The sequence below is a fragment of the Oryzias latipes genome, chromosome 4 (assembly GCF_053564925.1).
Source record: "Oryzias latipes strain Hd-rR chromosome 4, Olatipes_Hd-rR_3.1".
NCBI lineage: Eukaryota > Metazoa > Chordata > Actinopteri > Beloniformes > Adrianichthyidae > Oryzias > Oryzias latipes.
In genome coordinates, this window is record NC_136240.1 from 11719471 (window position 1) to 11736062 (window position 16592).

At 40.1% G+C, this 16592-nt stretch overlaps 1 protein-coding gene across 4 annotated transcripts in view; it reads left to right on the top strand.

Annotated features, from left to right (window-relative positions):
- The window catches only part of ttll7 (tubulin tyrosine ligase-like family, member 7), a 77302-nt gene extending 61439 nt beyond the window's left edge, over positions 1-15863 (top strand). For 2 of the 4 annotated variants that reach the window (XM_020702299.3, XM_078945797.1), the window contains 5 exons: positions 1300-1460; positions 3778-3951; positions 5824-5918; positions 14538-14642; positions 15724-15863. In XM_020702299.3, coding sequence (XP_020557958.1) covers positions 1300-1460; positions 3778-3951; positions 5824-5918; positions 14538-14620 — 513 coding nt within the window. In that variant the 3' untranslated portion in view covers positions 14621-14642; positions 15724-15863. Of the gene's footprint in view, positions 1-1299; positions 1461-3777; positions 3952-5823; positions 5919-14537; positions 14643-15723 lie in introns of those variants that run through there. The other 2 variants (XM_004067739.5, XR_002289955.3) reach the window with 2 other exon arrangements.
- The last annotated feature ends 729 nt before the right edge of the window (positions 15864-16592 follow it).

Here is a 16592-nt window from a genome sequence, read left to right on the forward strand (position 1 = left end):
AAAAACATTTGAGGTTTAAGGTGGACTGGGAAAAAGCTTTAAGTGCTTCTATACTTTAAATATAAGTTTGCAGTTGGGACACATTTATATTTTGGCACGGGCATAAGCTGCCTGCTTTTGCTGTCATTGCGTGGCAACTGTCACCCCTTGCAGAATGGGATTTTGTTAAAATGAAAAACATGACAAAATGTTGGTGCTCCTACCTTTTTTCTTTGAAAGCCTTTGAACAACTTTTAAAAAACAAAAATATCACCAAATCAAACTTCAGAGAAAAAAAACAGACATGCATGAAGATCATTACTGTGTCAGAACAGGAGGCAAAGACACCAAATAGGATGTAAACAAAACAGAAGAAGGGTACCAGACGTGAAATGGCATCCAGAAGGCGTGTCAGTAATGATGTGATCTCTCAGCCGCTGCTTTTTGCACCACTGTGCTCAGCTGTGTTGTTGGTGATGGTGGTTTGAGCTGATGTTTATTTGGAGTGAAACAGCCTAATGATCAGCAGGCAGAGGTCAGAGACGCAGCGCCCACCGCTCTGCCTTCTGATTACCATACCAAAACATTTCTGTGCGTGTTTACTCGCTTGTCTGTTTGAGTGCATATGCATGTCTTGCTGGCCCCTATTGCTGTGGGGAAATCTTACTCTTTACATTGCAAACACACACTCACCTACACACAGATGGATGGGCACTTCAGTAATGAGGAGGGAAGAATCAAAGTCAAAGGGGCTCAGCAATGTGCAGGGTGAAAAAAAAGAAGAGGGAGGAAAAGAAGGCAGTGAGATGGGAGGGAAGGGAAAAAGAGAAAGATGGAAGGCTGGCGCAGGTGTCCATAGACAGCCCAGGAACTTCTGACACCTCATCTCCAAGACTGACGTTGGTGGAGCAATTAGTCCTCTCCCAGCCTCTCCACTGTCTGCCCCAACACTTTTCGTCCTGCCTGTACTACAGCCTCACACACACAAATGAGACATACAGCGAGCTTCATGTCTTGAATATATGCTGAGGCACTCATTATACTGTACGTCTGTGATTTAGAAAAAAAAAGTAATTTCAGTGATAATTGTGTCTAAACTCTTTTTCTTGTACACTTTAATGTACTTTTCTTTGTTAATGAGCAAATGCACTAGGCTCCATGATTACTTTTAAAGGTTACATCACCAAAAGAAAAAAAAGGAATGTTTCTAATTCTTATAAATTTAGCATGGGAACATAAATATAAACTTTGTACTTTACATAAATTGTCATACTTGGATTTTGTCTCATTTTTTCATCTCTTACTTTGATTGTCTCTTAGGTTTTGGATATTGTCCGCACCAATGTCCGTTTAGCTCTACAGCGGATCTGGAGGGAGCCTGATGTTGAGAGTCTCCACCTCTACCGACTTTTTAACCGCGTTTTCAACAGGCTGCTGTGGAGTCATGGTCAGGGTCTGTGGAACTGCTTTTCCAACACCGGGTAGGGCTTTCTGAGCCAGACCACAGCTGTGTCGTGGTTCAGTTACTAAGCAAATTTAAAGTGAATTCAATAATTAAAAAGCAAACAAGGTCTGTATGTTTCAATTATCTGGTTTAAATGTAAGAACTGATACGCTTAGTGCCTTAAAACAAAAATCTATTACTCGACACTTTGTGTTCAAACACAAATGCTGCATGTTTTTGTTGTATTGATTATGGGAAAATCAAGCAGCTGCATAAAGATTTTTTTTTTCAGCAAATCCCAAGCTTGACAGACCAGCATGTCTTCTGTAACCCTTGTGCTATCCTAGGCACTTTAACATTGGGAGTTGGATCATCTAGACCCACTAGACAGTGCTCTGAACCTTTTTTTCTTCAATGATTTGTGATCTTCTTTGGTGTCCATGGATTACATGAAATCTTTCCACCTTTATCCACCTTTGTCATGGTAGGGAGAACACATCAATGCAAGGGTGGGGGTCATCTAAAATAGCACAAGGAAGAATGTTATTTTGTCTCTAAAACATTTTTTTCTGGAACTATGAAATAAATGTTTAATACTTTTGTTTTTTAATAAAGCTGGACAAATATATGCAAAATGTTTATTAACATGTGGACTCATTTTAAATACTTATGATCCAATTTCAGAGAGTTAAGAGCTGCATTTAGGTTTTAGAGAGAACTTCAATAGATAAGACTTTAATTCATCCCACGGTGGGGAAATAGCTTTGTTACTATGGCTCAGAAATCTACAGGCACTAAAATAAATAACAGCTAAGAAATAGCACTAAATTACAATAAATAACAACAATAATTGTACTAAAATAAAATGAAGAAATAACGCAATAAAGTGTCAGGGGTGTATTACACAAACATTTTGTGCGGATATATAAAAACATTTGTTCAATGGATTTTTCTGTCACATATTGTGTGTTAAATTAATTGTAAATACAAAAGACAGTTGTAGCGCCTCTAAATAAAAACTGCCTCATCACCTTAGTACAGGTGGGATTTTAAATGATGACTAGGGGGTGGGGGGCAATCATAAGCATCATTCTCTAATGAGTAGAATGTTGTCTCCTAATTCCTTAGAGACAACATGAATAGTAATCACACTTCATGCCTGTGAGCACTGTGTACATTACATAACAGCATGTATTTACGTTCTTTGTTTATCACTATTTGTTTTTTCTGAAAAACAAAAGATGTACAGCACAGTGCTTCATTTCTTACCTATAAACCCTCAAATGTAGAAATCATACCATTCTGCCGACACTTGACTGTACTGTTGCCTTCTTATTTCCTCTGAGATAAAGATATGACCTCCTCTTGTGTCCCCCCCCTCCACATTTTCTTTATAGTTCAGTTGTTCAGTTGCGTGTTTCCCCTGACACAGAGGGCTCAGAGGGAGTAACTCGAGTCGATGCCTCAGCTCTCCATTTTTCTCCCGCCGTACTTCCTTGGGAGTCTTAATTGGAGTCAAGCATGGAAGGGAGTGAGCAGGTGACACAGATGAAGTGGTCGATAAGCAGAGAGAGAGACACATGGTGAGATAGACGTGGTCGCGGAGAGAGAGCGTGGAGAGACTGAAACTGAGACATTGTATGAAATGGCAGACTGGGTGGAGGGGTCCTGGCCAGAGGATTAGCCTGCTAAGCTACCCCATGTTGCGCCCCGTGCAGCCTTTGTCTGATCTCAGCGTGTTCTTCAGCTAGCTTGCTATCCTGTCGTGCTGCCCCCTCCCTTTAAAGCAGGCCGCGACTCAAAACAGATGAAACCGTTAGGGGGCCTTGTATAATGGAGCGACAGAGAGGCGGTGCACCTCAAAATGTATACACCAAACGTGACCTGAACCCCCCCCCCACGCACACACACTGCTCTGTGTCTTCAGTCAAATGGCCTAGCAGCTATCGTGAGTAATGAATTCAACGAGCTTTGAAAACGACTTAGGAGGGAGAGAATAGAAACATGCAGTTTTGAACCCTTTCAGAAGAAGCCTCCCAAGGAGCAAAAAGGGGAAGACATCAAAAGTACCCCCTGGGGTTGTGTGTCTTAGTTGTTAAAGCTCTCTCACAGTCAGGGGTATGTTCAGGATCGGAGAAGGGGTTAACTGTACTTGGATTTGTTTAATCCCTCCTCTGTGTGTCTTCCCGCCTGTCTGTGTTCGCAGGGATGTAGGCAAATACATTTCCCCGAGTGCGGTGAAAGAACTCGCCTCTTCGTGTGCATTCATCACACATAAACAGATCATTGTACATCCCTGTGAAGACATGATATCATCTAAATCTGGTGCCTTTGTTTCGACTTTTGCTCTGCAGTTCATCGTGGGAGACCATCTTTAGCAAGAGCAGTGAGGTGGCATCACCGCAAGAGCTGCAGTGCTGCCGCCGCTTGGTCCAGCTGTGCCGAGACTGCCTGCTGGTCGTCTACAAGTTTGTGTCTGAGTCCCGCGGCTCTTTGAGTGGACTCAGCCCTGAATGGGATGACACCAGGTGAGGCGGAAATCGCCCTTTTGAGTAATTATTCCACCATTTCTGTTGCAATACAGACTTGAAGAAGACTGAAAGACACATTTCAAGAGTCTCTTCAGATTAGGCTCCACTCTGCTTGTCATGCTCATCTTTAGCTCTTTGAAGACTATTTATCTCTGTTAACTGTTTAAAAAAATATATCCTTAAACTTAATTAAATGAAATTAATTCTATTTAACAGAAAAAGCTTTTGCACCACATATATTCAAAAATATACCCTAAATGAATATCACTCATAAATGAAATCGTAAACTCTTAGAGATAGAAACATCTTCCTGCAGAGTTTTTTTTTTTGTATTTTTATTTTAATTGTACAACCTAAAAGGATCTTTGAGCTGTTCACTGGAGATCATCAGGATATCATGACCTCAAGATGTGATAGGCGATCCCCAATTAAGCCTTTATAATGTTAGACAGGTGGTTTCAGTGTTTGGCAATCAGGTGTACTGTTCTTACAGAGTAAAATCATGTTTAATCAAGAGCCAAATACAGGAGCTAAAAATACACAGAGATGAGAGCTACTGTAAATATTAATTTTCATGTCTTCTTCTTATATTTAGGCCCAGGTGTAAAGTTGGTTTCATTCGTCTGAACATAAAAAATGTGAAGAAATAAACTCTTTTTAGGAGGCTACCATGGGCTATGAAGCGGTTATCATCATTAAACCTCTCTTAGGAAACATTTCCCCACCACCACCCTCCATGGTGCCTTGGAGCCATCGTCTTCTTCATGAAACCCTGATAAAACAAACAAGCAAAAATCAGCCTTATTCTATTTTTAACACGGATCCCCATGGGGGACAGCCGCACAAGTTAGGAATGAGTGAACTTTTAAATCACACATGCTCTGGGCGGGCAGACAGGGTGCGATCTGGGTTGGGAGAGAGGGAGAGGGAAAGAGAGAGGGCTGTTAACAGGAAATAATGGCCCACAGATTAGTCCTCAGGTTAGCCTGGGGCCCCTAGAGGCCTTCTTAATTCAATTAGAATCCAGATGAGCCTAAGCGGCAAATGACCTCACGATAGAGAGGCTCTTTTTTTTTTCCTGGGGCCTCACTTTACATGATTCACAACTCTTGCTCATATGTTAACAGACTATAACTTTGTGCCTACTGTATTAGAAACCTCAGCTGTTAAAATATGTATTTTCTGGAGTATCAGTCGCACCGGAGTCTAAATCCCAGCAACCAAAAAATGCGTAATATAGAAGAAAAATCATATATAAGTTGCACTTTCGGGAGAAAAGTGCAATGCCTCTGAACAAATCCGCTAAGCCCGGCGTAATGGTACACGATTCATGCTTTAAATTTGCGTCTGCAGCATTTTTTTTTTACTTCCAGTCTTGCGTTAGTCAAAGGGAAGAAAAAATAAAAACAAGAATAACATTGTGTTGATGCAAATAAGAAAAATATCATAATGTTCAGGAAGAGAACACTCCGGATGTCCACCATGTTTGTTTTGGACGTTGCTTCTTCTTCTGCATTGCTGTCAGTAGCAAATACTGATACACACACCTACAGTGCCCTCTAGGGGTTGTTAGTGGGAAACAACCGCTAAAGGGCAACCGGTTGTTAGTGTGAAATAACAACTATATGACCCAATATATATTTTTAAAATCACTACTAAGTTGCTCATGAGTATAAATTGCACCCTGGACAAACTATGCAAAGAAAAAAAATGACTTATACTCCGAAAAATACGGTAGGTGTTGGGTTACATTATTAACAATTTCACAACTGAATGCGCATTGTTTTTCAGCAGGTATACCTGGGAGTAGCTTTAGGCATGCAGTGGTCTGTCTCTTCTTAATTTCTATGTGTCTGTGTAAAATAAAAGCTTACCATTCGCTGCCGGACCGGCCTCTACCCATGGCTCCACTCCTGCTGCTGCTGCTGCTTCCTCTTCTACCGTCTCTTCGCCCCTCGATGCAGGTCTCTGCTTGGTTTAGTTCTGCTAAACCCCCCCCCCCGCCCCCTGCCCTGCCCATCCTTAAGCACAATCACTACTTATCTTCTGCACTCTGTCACCGCTTTGGGCATAGTGTTGCTCTTAGATGGTTGCTTTGGCTAAGAACCAACAGTCATGCATGTTTGATTCTGTTTCCTTCACCTACATCAAAATGAGCAGGTGATTAATACAAAGCAAAAAAAAAAGTTTGTAAGTGTTTCGAAATACTTGCAGCTACAAAATGTAAACAAGCGCTTTACAAACAGTTTAAAAAGGAGACGGAAGCAGATTCAGACTGTTTGGATAACTTTGTCAATTTTGCAACCATTTAGCCTGCTTGCAGTACATACCCAGCTGCCACTTCTTTCACTCAGTGCTTCAGTCAACAGCTTTGTACAGTTCCACAAGAGTGTTGTCAGCACAAGTGGCCCTAATGGGATCTGAGAGCCTCACCTTCCTCGCTTTAGTGCCATGATCAATCTTCTAACCACGCTCTTCTTGTTACAAGAAGACTGAATAACGAATTGGCTTTACACCATGTGCTTGCACTCCACAACACAAACGACACACGGCTCTACATGAGGCATGTAAAGGGCTGGTGTGACCTAACACCACTTCAGAAAGCAGAGAAGCAATTAGGTTTATTTTCTCATTGATGCATATGCTAAACACAAGAGAATAAATTGTACATGCCCTCATCCCTCCTGCATACAGCCACACTACTTTTGTTAGACTTCAAATATTATTTTCAACCTGTTTTTACTTTCAACACACAACTAACAGATAAACTTTTTGGGGACATATGACAATAAATGAAACAAAAAAAACTTCCCGTCAAAGAAAAATCATATCACTAAAACTACTGGAAGGTGACCAGCTCCTGTTATTTTATGCAAAGCAAATATAATCACCCAGACTTTGTTTTTATAAACTTCTATTTCAAGTAAAAAAAATAAAAACAGTTAATAGAGATGTTGATCTTGGGGTTGTTGCTGGTTTTTCTTTTATAGTTAAACACAAATTGAGGAATTTGATTGGCTAACATCTTGAAAGTATTTTTCTCAAAGCTTAGGTCGAATTTCTTTTCCAATGCACTTCAGAAGGAGTGTAAATTTGTAGACAACAGTAACTGTGTCTTAAAGATCAACGCCGAAGCATACCCCCCTCTTGGCAGCTGTTTTTGTGGCGTGTTCAGACTTTGTCATGATCCATAAATAGTTTTTAATTCACAACGTCTGGTTGCTACTTAAAATCTTACATCCCAGTAAGACGTGAAGACGGCAGCCATTTGTCCACAAATGACAGTTTTAGGAGATGATAGGAGACTGATGATTTTTAAAATTATTTTGTTATTTAGTGTTTCTGTCTATTTGGCATCGCTGTTCCTAAATACTATAGGGCTATTTACTTACAAATTTAGTTGGGCCAAATAATCAAATGCTAATTTTATTCAGGGCCAAACAATCTTAATCACGGGTAAAACAAGGTAGTAAATAATACATTTTAACCGGTTCATTAAGAATAGGTAGAGGGTAATGGGTCATTTGTTTGTTTCTGGAATAGTGGCTCAAAAAGTAGGGATGCAGTTCTTAAATAAGTTCAAACGATGATTGACAGTCGTTAACAACCTCTCAGATATTCATCTGCAGGTACTTTTATGATCATATGATACTGCCAGTATATAGTTTGTGCCATTATAATATAAAAATGAAGACTACAGCTTTGAATTATCAATTTGACAATATCAATTACAGTCAAAGTTTTAACAACCGAAACAATATTTGATTATTTTGACCAATGACATGAGAAATTGACATTTTGCTGAGCTGTGCATTCTCTGGCTACATTCAAGGCGGCCGTGGTGCAGCACTAGGGGGGGCGACCTCAGAAGATTGCAGGTTTGATTTGTCGAAGTGTCCTTGGGCAAGACACTGAGCCCCTCCTTGCCTCTGGTGGAAGGTTGGCGCCAGTGTTCGGCAGCGGAGCTGCCATTAGTGTATGAATGTGTGTGAATGGGTGTCTGGGACTGGGACTGTAAAGCGCTTTAGGCCTTCAAGGAAAGGGTAGGAAAGCACTATACAAGTGTACGCCATTAAAGTCATGCAAGTTATGGCAGGCACAGCTTGGCATAACACGGGCCTGCATTCATGGACTAAACAAAAGTGTAAAATTCTCACATGGAGTGAGAATTGGGTGCACATTGCACACAGTGCACATTGTGAGTTTTTAAAAAGCACATTAAAAAAGTTTTGTCCAAATTTGAGATAGAATTGTGAATCCTCAATTGTATATTGTGCTTTGACTGCACAATATGGAAGGTCTTTAACTCACCAGACATTAATGATCAAGTTGTAGTGATGACAAACTGTATCGACTTGTGAAATTTACAATCTGTGGGTCTTTGCTCAGCTAAATTGGCTCCTGAAAGAAGATTGACTCCTACAATTAACTAAATACTTTATACAATGGGATTCACAAAGAAAAACTTAAATTTTTATCAATTCTAAATTCCATTTAAAAAAGCTGACAGGGGATGGCAGGGGCTAAAAGCAAAGAACAGTGTTCTGCATAAGGGCAAAGAAACACCTTTCTTATTCCCACCAATTACTGATGAAACTTCTCTGGGAAATCAGCTAAATGGCTTCTTCCACAGGTCAACAGCAAAGGACACCGATCTGCTACCAACATGTGAAAGATGCACTGGAAGTACTGTGTCACTTTAGAATTAGCAAACCCCTAAAAAGTTCTGGGCTGGATATCATCCATGGACATGCTTTAAAGAACTGTGCTCAGCAATTTGTTTTTACAGAAATCTTAAATATTTCACTACACCAACACAGCCCTGTCCTTTGGAACACAACCACATTTCTAAAACTTCCAAACCTTCAAATCCAAATGACGTTTGTCCCATTTCACTGACATCCATGGTGATAAAGCGCTTCAATTTTACATTTAAAATAATCATAATTACCTAAATCCAACACCTCTTCAGAGTTCATCAGACAATTTGTCATCTGCATGTAAGACCTGTAGAGGAGTGGAAGATACCATTCTTTTTACTGCATTTATTCCATGCACCTAGAAAAGTTAGAAATGCTTTCTAAGATGTTATTGGTAGATTTTTCATTTAACTATTTAAAATGGGTTTTTGCTAAATTTATAGATAAATAATGCTTAATCTCACACATTTTGGTTTAATGAACCAGGTACTTTCTTTTTAGTGGAGTACAACAAGTAAGGATTGGCAAGTCTTTTTCAAGAGAAAGAATAAACCGCCCCGGTTGCCCTTGGGGATGTGTTTGTTGTCACTTTTACTTATTTAATTCACAACCTCATGCAGATTCACTTTTACCAACAAGCACGTCACTAATCTGATAATTCGCTTTTTAATAAGCCTTTTACACGAGAAAGAAGAGGAACATGGGACAGTGTTACTTCTTCCTCAATTTGTTTAAAACATCAAAGCTAACATTAACCTGAAAACCAAAGAATGGTAATAGACTTAAGGAAGAAGTAAACATCCTCACCCACTTTAATCAATGAAACACAGACAGTCAGTTACAAGTTACAAGTGTCTTAGTTCTTGAATACCAACCTAAAAACTCTTGGGTCAAGTGCAGCCACACCAAAGCACAGCAGAGACGGCCTTTGCTAAGGAAATCTGTGTTTTTTATTGTTCATGATAAAATATTTAGGTACTCTTCAGCTTTATTTGAGAATATTTGAACATTCTCCTTCATTTAGTGGTTTGGAAATGCTACAGATTCTCAAAAAACATCTTAGGGGCAGTGACCACATTTAGAAAACTGATGGGAATTGCCCTACCTGTTATAGAAAAATCACTGAAAGAGCTGGAAGGAAGTCAACAAACACTCAGTCCGTTCCTCCTTCACTCCTCTACTGTCTGGTCACAGATATTGTCCCTCATAGGTGGACGCACAGCAGGTTTTTCCTTTGGTCCTATGGCAGTGAAAATCTAACAGCCACAAAACTGTTTGATACTTATCAGATTCTGACCTATTGCTGCTCAGCTGATTGTTGTGATTGTGCCAACGTGTTTTCGTAAATGTCATGTCATCTGGTAATGCAGCAAACCAGATTTCCTGAGGGGACATCATCCTTTATAATCTTATCGAAAAGTATTGTCTACTGAGTGTAAGTGTGTGTGTGTGTGGTCCCACAAGAGACTGGCGCCCTGTTCAGTGTGTGCCCTGTCTTCGCCCAATAGCAGCTTGGTTGGCTCAGGCAACCCTGTGACCCTGAAAGGGATTCAACAGGTTCTGAAAATGGATGGAGGATTGTCTCCTGTTTTGTTTTTACTTTGCTTTGTTCTTTCACTTTGAGTTGATTCATTGTAATGCTGTTAATAAATGGCACAAGTAGCATAATATGGTTAATTTGGTTTTGATCAGAACCATGAATCAGATTGCTAAACACAGAGCTGGATGTGTAAACCAGCTTGTGGTTGGAGGATTTTATCCTCAATCATGCATTGGAGGGGAAAATCTCTAACCCAATTCAGGCATCCCTTGTGCCAATATAACTTCTTATTTGCATGGTAATAATGTGAGGGTTTTCATCTTCATACAGTGGCATAGAATTTTGCTTCACATGTGTCATAGTACCATTGGATGGATAAACTAAACTGCCACATTTTCACTTTTAACAACGTGGCTGCTGTCATTCAGCTGATTCCTTAGTATCTTGTGGCTTTGTGCATCCGCTCACCTATGCAGCCCCGAAATGCTTGTTTTCCTTTTTTTTTCCTAACTAAGCACTGTTGTGTGAGAATGTGTTGCGTTCAACCTACTCAGGGTACCCATATTTTATTTTTCACCTATAAATTCTAGTGACTGTTGTGAGAGTGTACTCTTATTCACCATGAAGATACACTTTAGACAGGCAGAAAAACAAGACAAAGAAACTATCAGTGTCACTTCAAGAGCATAATTGTTTGTGCATGAAAAAATTAAATGTGATACTTTAAAGCACAGAGTAAATAAAACAATATATATTTCAAAAGTACCTCACATTTGATATTTCTTTAACTTTTTTTCAATTTTATTTAGGTGTTAATTTGTTTTACACTCAGCGTTCCTGAGTAAAATCTTGTATTTGACTTAGAAGTCAACATTCTCATATTGTGCAAATTACTACACATGTGGCTTTTAGCGCAGGTTAAAGTTGGTCTGTTAACTGGATTCCACAGGGTCTCCACTATTGACCACAACTGCCTGCTTCTATTCAAGCACCCTTTCCTGCGTGGAGAGCTCTGATCAAGTGTTTCAACAGCCTCATGGGTTGGAGCAAAGTCATTGTTTCTGTGTGGGCAGATGAGAGGAAGCAGCCAAATAACCCCGCTAATGAGTTTCTTGTTAAGCCAGGAATTACTGTCAAAACTTAAAGACGACTTTCCAATAATGACAAAAGTTTCAGATTCTATTAACTTTCATTTGTCTGAAGAGCATGGCAGTAATTAGGTTTAATTGGGGTTTTGGGCTGAGTTTAGGGCATAGACAGCTTCAAGCCTCTTTGTACCTCTTGGTTTACCATTACATCAGTGATCCTGACAGGCTTTCACTCTCCATCATAAGTCTAGCCTCTTCCTAATACACCATGGCTCTTGCATTTCAATGGACGACTTGGGATCAGCTTTTTCTTTAGAGATAACAGCAGCTGATAGCAGCTTTGGATGTATAGATTTGGATGCAGCATCTGTCCATCACTGCTGATGAATTGAGGCAAAGCCTCCCCCTTGCTTCAAGCACTCACCAAGTTTCCAAGGCCAGTGATCAAAAGAAATACGAACCTGGAAGATGCGGACTGAGGGTCCAATTAAACATAGCCTGTAGAGAGCAGCCGCTTCGATATGAAAAGCCCCACCCCCACCCCCTATTCCATTACTAGCCACTACTAAAGTATTTTTTTTCCTTTTTCCTTTTTTTTATGAACTGAATATTCTCAAAGTGAATAACAGAAAAATGCTGATAGGCTCACTCTACATTTCGTAAATGTTTAATATTCAATTCCCTTTTTTTTCATTTTTTAATACAATTTCCATGACTCTGCTTGGAATATAAAACCTGGAAATAGATGTGTAACATCCAACCACAAACTAATGAAAACAATCACAGCTCTGTCCATTTCAATAATGAGAATGATAGAATATACTATTGGCTGAAAAAAGGATACATGTTGTAATGTATACAACCAACAATCTGACATACCTTTACATCATAATGTGAAATAAAAGAAAGTGCAAAGCTAAGGTTGCCAACCAAAGGGAAATACTGAGGATGAAATAGAAAAATGTGTAACTTTTGGATCAGTCAGTGTAAGTTTCAGTTTTTCATTAAAGACAGGTCTACTAAGAATGTGTAACATCAACAGAATACATTATAGGTGCTTTATTGAGACTGAGAAAAATGAAAATCCAGAACCAAAAGGTTTTCAATTAAAAATAACAGAAATGGTTCAGATTTCACACCATTGTTTGGTTTGGTTTATTTTTACATGAAACAGAACAAGCTGCTTTAAACCTTGCGCTATCTTGTGGGGTCAAAAAGAGCCCACACTTACATTCAGGTGTTCTCCCTACCATGAGAAAGGTGGATAAAGGTGAAGAGGATTTCATGTAATCCATGGACACCAGTGAAGATGACATATCATTGAGGAAAAAAAGGTTCAGCGCACTGTCTTGTGGGGTCCAGATGACCCCACTCCCAACGTTAAAGTGCCTTGCATAGCACAAGGGTTAAAACGTCTCAGTAATGCTGCATTCACACTGGATCCCATCCTCGTGTCTAATTCACGCCAGCTCTCTTTTGACATGCATCATATTAACTGCTTGACGCCTGCCCTTGACACCTTGATGCCCCGGCCGCAGAGCAACAGCCAATGTTTTTCTGGACTTAATTCGTTGCCACATCATGAAAAACTTGGATGATGTTGAGCGAGTAGCTTGGGTTGATAAGTTTTGGAGAGCTCTACAGAGGCGCCAGCAAGCACGTCACTGTGTCTAGATTCACCAGATCATTCAGGGATGCTCACATCATCATTTACTGCAGGAGCTGCTCCTGGATGTGACGGCCATTTTGAATGTTATTTCTTTCTCTCTGTGGTCCAGTTTGAAGAATTTCTGTCCCACACAAACCCTAGAATGAAAACTGGAGGATCTTTTTATTATTGTCTTGATGAAAAGAAGATAAACATCATGAGCCCATGGAGCTGGAGTAATCGCGCCCGCAACGACAGCACTCGCGGCGGCTGTCAGTCTGACGGGCAGCCAACCACCTGCGGGCCAGCATAGCGAGCGCCTTGCTCACTTGCTACGCTGAGTTGCCGGAGATTGTCCCGGTTACTGTTGGGCGAAGGCGGGACACACTCTGGACAGGTCGGCAGCCTGTCACAGACCACAGGTGCTATTGTAGCGGGCGCGATTGCTCCAGCTCCAGGGGCTCTGTGACAGGCTGGCGACTTGTGTATCCTGCCTTTGCTCAACAGTAACCGGGACAGTTTCCAGCAACCCCGCAGCCCCAGCGGGTTAAGAAAATGGATGGAAGTTCAGGACAAAAATTCCTGCATTGATCAGCCATATCAGATTTATTTTTTACCTTGCTATGAAGTCACTGAAAGCATCGCGGCCGACACCCAAAGGACTTCAGATTGCATCTGACTTAGCATTGAATCGCGTCTGGTGTGAATGCAGCATAATAGCTGCTTGTTTGGGAGCCGTTTTTATTTAAAATCAGAAATAAAATAAAAATGACAAAAATATGGCGTATCTTATTAGCCGTATGAATATTATACATATTTTTAAGCCCATGATCTCATTGCTACACCACATTTTCCAACCTTTATGTGATTTCCTTGGACTTGCTCTGTCTGTTGTTTTTCTCTAGAAACCCAGTGGTCACGTCTCTTACCGTCTTTGGTTTACTTGGGCTCACTCTGTCAGGGTGCAGATTACCAAGATTATTTGCTTGAAGGAGACCCACAGCCCCCTTAAAGCTGTTTCAATAAAATCCTGAATCCACCAAATCAGTTTAATTTGAATTCTGTCCAACTCTCTTAGGTCTGAACCTGTGTTAAGACAGATGCTGCTCTGCTCATTTGTTCAAGAATTGTTCAATGAAAACGTGGTATCACCAACAAACCTCAGGGGCCAAAGATTCATTCTCCACGAGGTCACTTTTGATTAGAAGGCTACTTCTTTATAACATTCTCAAGGACTTCAGCATGATCTACTTCGTTTGGCCTCCCTGTGTACCAAAAAAAGTGCCACACATATATAAACGATATGTATTTTGTAACATCTAAAAAGTCTTAAAAGGGAGACAGTTTTAGTTACAGTGCATCTCTGCTGATAAAATCAATAAATTTAATTATGATGGTTTGTACTGATTAGTTGAAAAAGAATATTGTGTGGTTCCCGTCTTGTAAACAGCAGTCTCTGTTAGAGCAGTTTACCCTGCTCAGGATCTGATCATCTCATTTCACATTGCTCTGACACCATGTCTGACTCATTTCCAGTAACAAAGGAAGATTGGAGCAGGGTTGGTTCCCTTGACTCTATTTCAACCTGAACCTGGTCTCATTGTCAGGTACTGGAACGCTGTTAGCAGGAGCTGCCTCACTGCTCTGTCTCGGTGGAAGGTGTCATAGAAAGGTCCTGGAAAGATACTGACGTCTATGCCTCGGAATGATGGGTGAGGATTTTTGTTCATAATAACACACGTATGCAATCTAACAATGGAATAACCTCTGAGGAGTTTGACGGTAACTATACAGAGCTGTTGTGAAGACTTGTTATTGTGATTAAATACAGACTAAGAAGTGGGATTTTTTGGGTTTTTAACGTATTTTGTGGGATTTTTCTGATGATGTATACAAAGAAAATTTAGCCCAAAATTGCATTTCTGAGTGTTTCTTTATTCAAATTATTGTGAACCAAGAGAAGACGAAAAAATTACTTTTAAAAAGAGCATATTTAAAAATACACTGCAGACCCCAGGCTCCCTGCTCCGCTCCATTCTGACGCATATGCTTGTAGACAAACAGATCCATGTACGTCTTTGTTTTCCTCGTAATGTTAGGTTGGGGGTATGAGGTGCTGTAAGCTAATGGGAGAGCATGTAATCAGAGAACTTACAGCAAGGGGGGGGGGGGGGGGGGGGGGGGGGGGGGCAGAACCGAGAGGCAAATTTTTAATAAGTTACTGCTGCTCTACGACATAATCTACGACATAATCGTAAACAAAGCGTTCCACTGGGAAAATGGATCAGAAGATGACTGGAGTGAGTCTTTAAGCTCTTTAAAAAAAATTCAATGAGAAATTGTCACAAGTTCTTTTTTTTTTTAGCATTTTTTCCTGCTTTAAATAAACACAATATTTTCTTGGATTGTATCTTGTTGAGTAACAAAAAAATGTATGTAAAGACAATATATGAAAATAAAGATAGTATTTTGTGTGCAAAATTGCTTTGTAATGCAATTTCTTATCAGTTTCTTTTTTAGATTTAGAAATTTCTTGTTTTCCTTCTTTATTTTATATCTCAAAGGCCAACTGGTGCTAGGATAAATTGTCTTTGGAGCATTGTTAAAATTGACTTGTGTAAACGGTGATTGTCATAAATGATAAACCAGTATGTGAATAGTTGGCAGTGTACCGCCGTGGTGTCAACCAAAGCTCTCTGACCTCAAAGTTGTGACCTTTGCAGAACTAATCCTTTCATTATAAAGATCCTTTTCCCTAATCCCTCCATCTATGGTCCATGTCCGTCTGTCCAGGTACGTGCTGCCAGTGACCTCCCAGTTCATCATGAAATGGCCTCCGTCCAGTTTTGGCCACATCTCTTCAGCCGTGCCATGTTCCCGCAGCCTTTTGGCTGCCAGGACGGACCACTTCTGAGGTCACCATGGCAGACCAACCCTGGCTCCTGACACCTTACCTTTTGACCTCAACCCCCGTGCTCTCTGGCCAACCCAGATTAATAATCCTGCTATGGATCTGAATTTGGTGCAGCTATTGACTCCAGATGGGGTTTCAACCGTGCCCAATCGCCTTTTGGAAGATCAGCAAACCAACTTTGGATAGTTTTTGGTTCTGAAAGGTTGTTTAGTTTAGTTCAGTTTGCAGCATTCAGACCAGCAGACAACAGATATCCTCTAGCCCAAACCGCCCCTTACCTGTAGTTATTTTATATGCTGTGTCATACTTCACTGTACAGCTACAGGTCACGGTACTGTAAAAGAAAAAAATAACAAATGCAAGGGTTATTTATTTATTTATTTCAATACTTCTTTTTTTTTTAACATATTTCATTTATGCACTAAATGCTGGTGTAAAATGCAGACATTGAGTTTTATCAGCAAAGTGGATTTACAAAGATTATTTTTGAAGTCTAAGATATTTTGTGTCTGTACAATAATGTTGATTTCATACTTATATCAAAGGCTTTATGTTGTTAACAGTGACTTTATTCTTGTTTTCACTTCTGAATAATTGTAAAAGAGGGGAACCCCAGGCAACTTGAAATGTTGAACTTTTGAATGCTGAATGCTTTGTTTTTTTTTTAAACTTGTGAGACACTATTAGGTGGACCACTGTTGAGCAACACATTTCTTGAATGTCAGCGTAGTAAAGCCGAGCCTCTTTG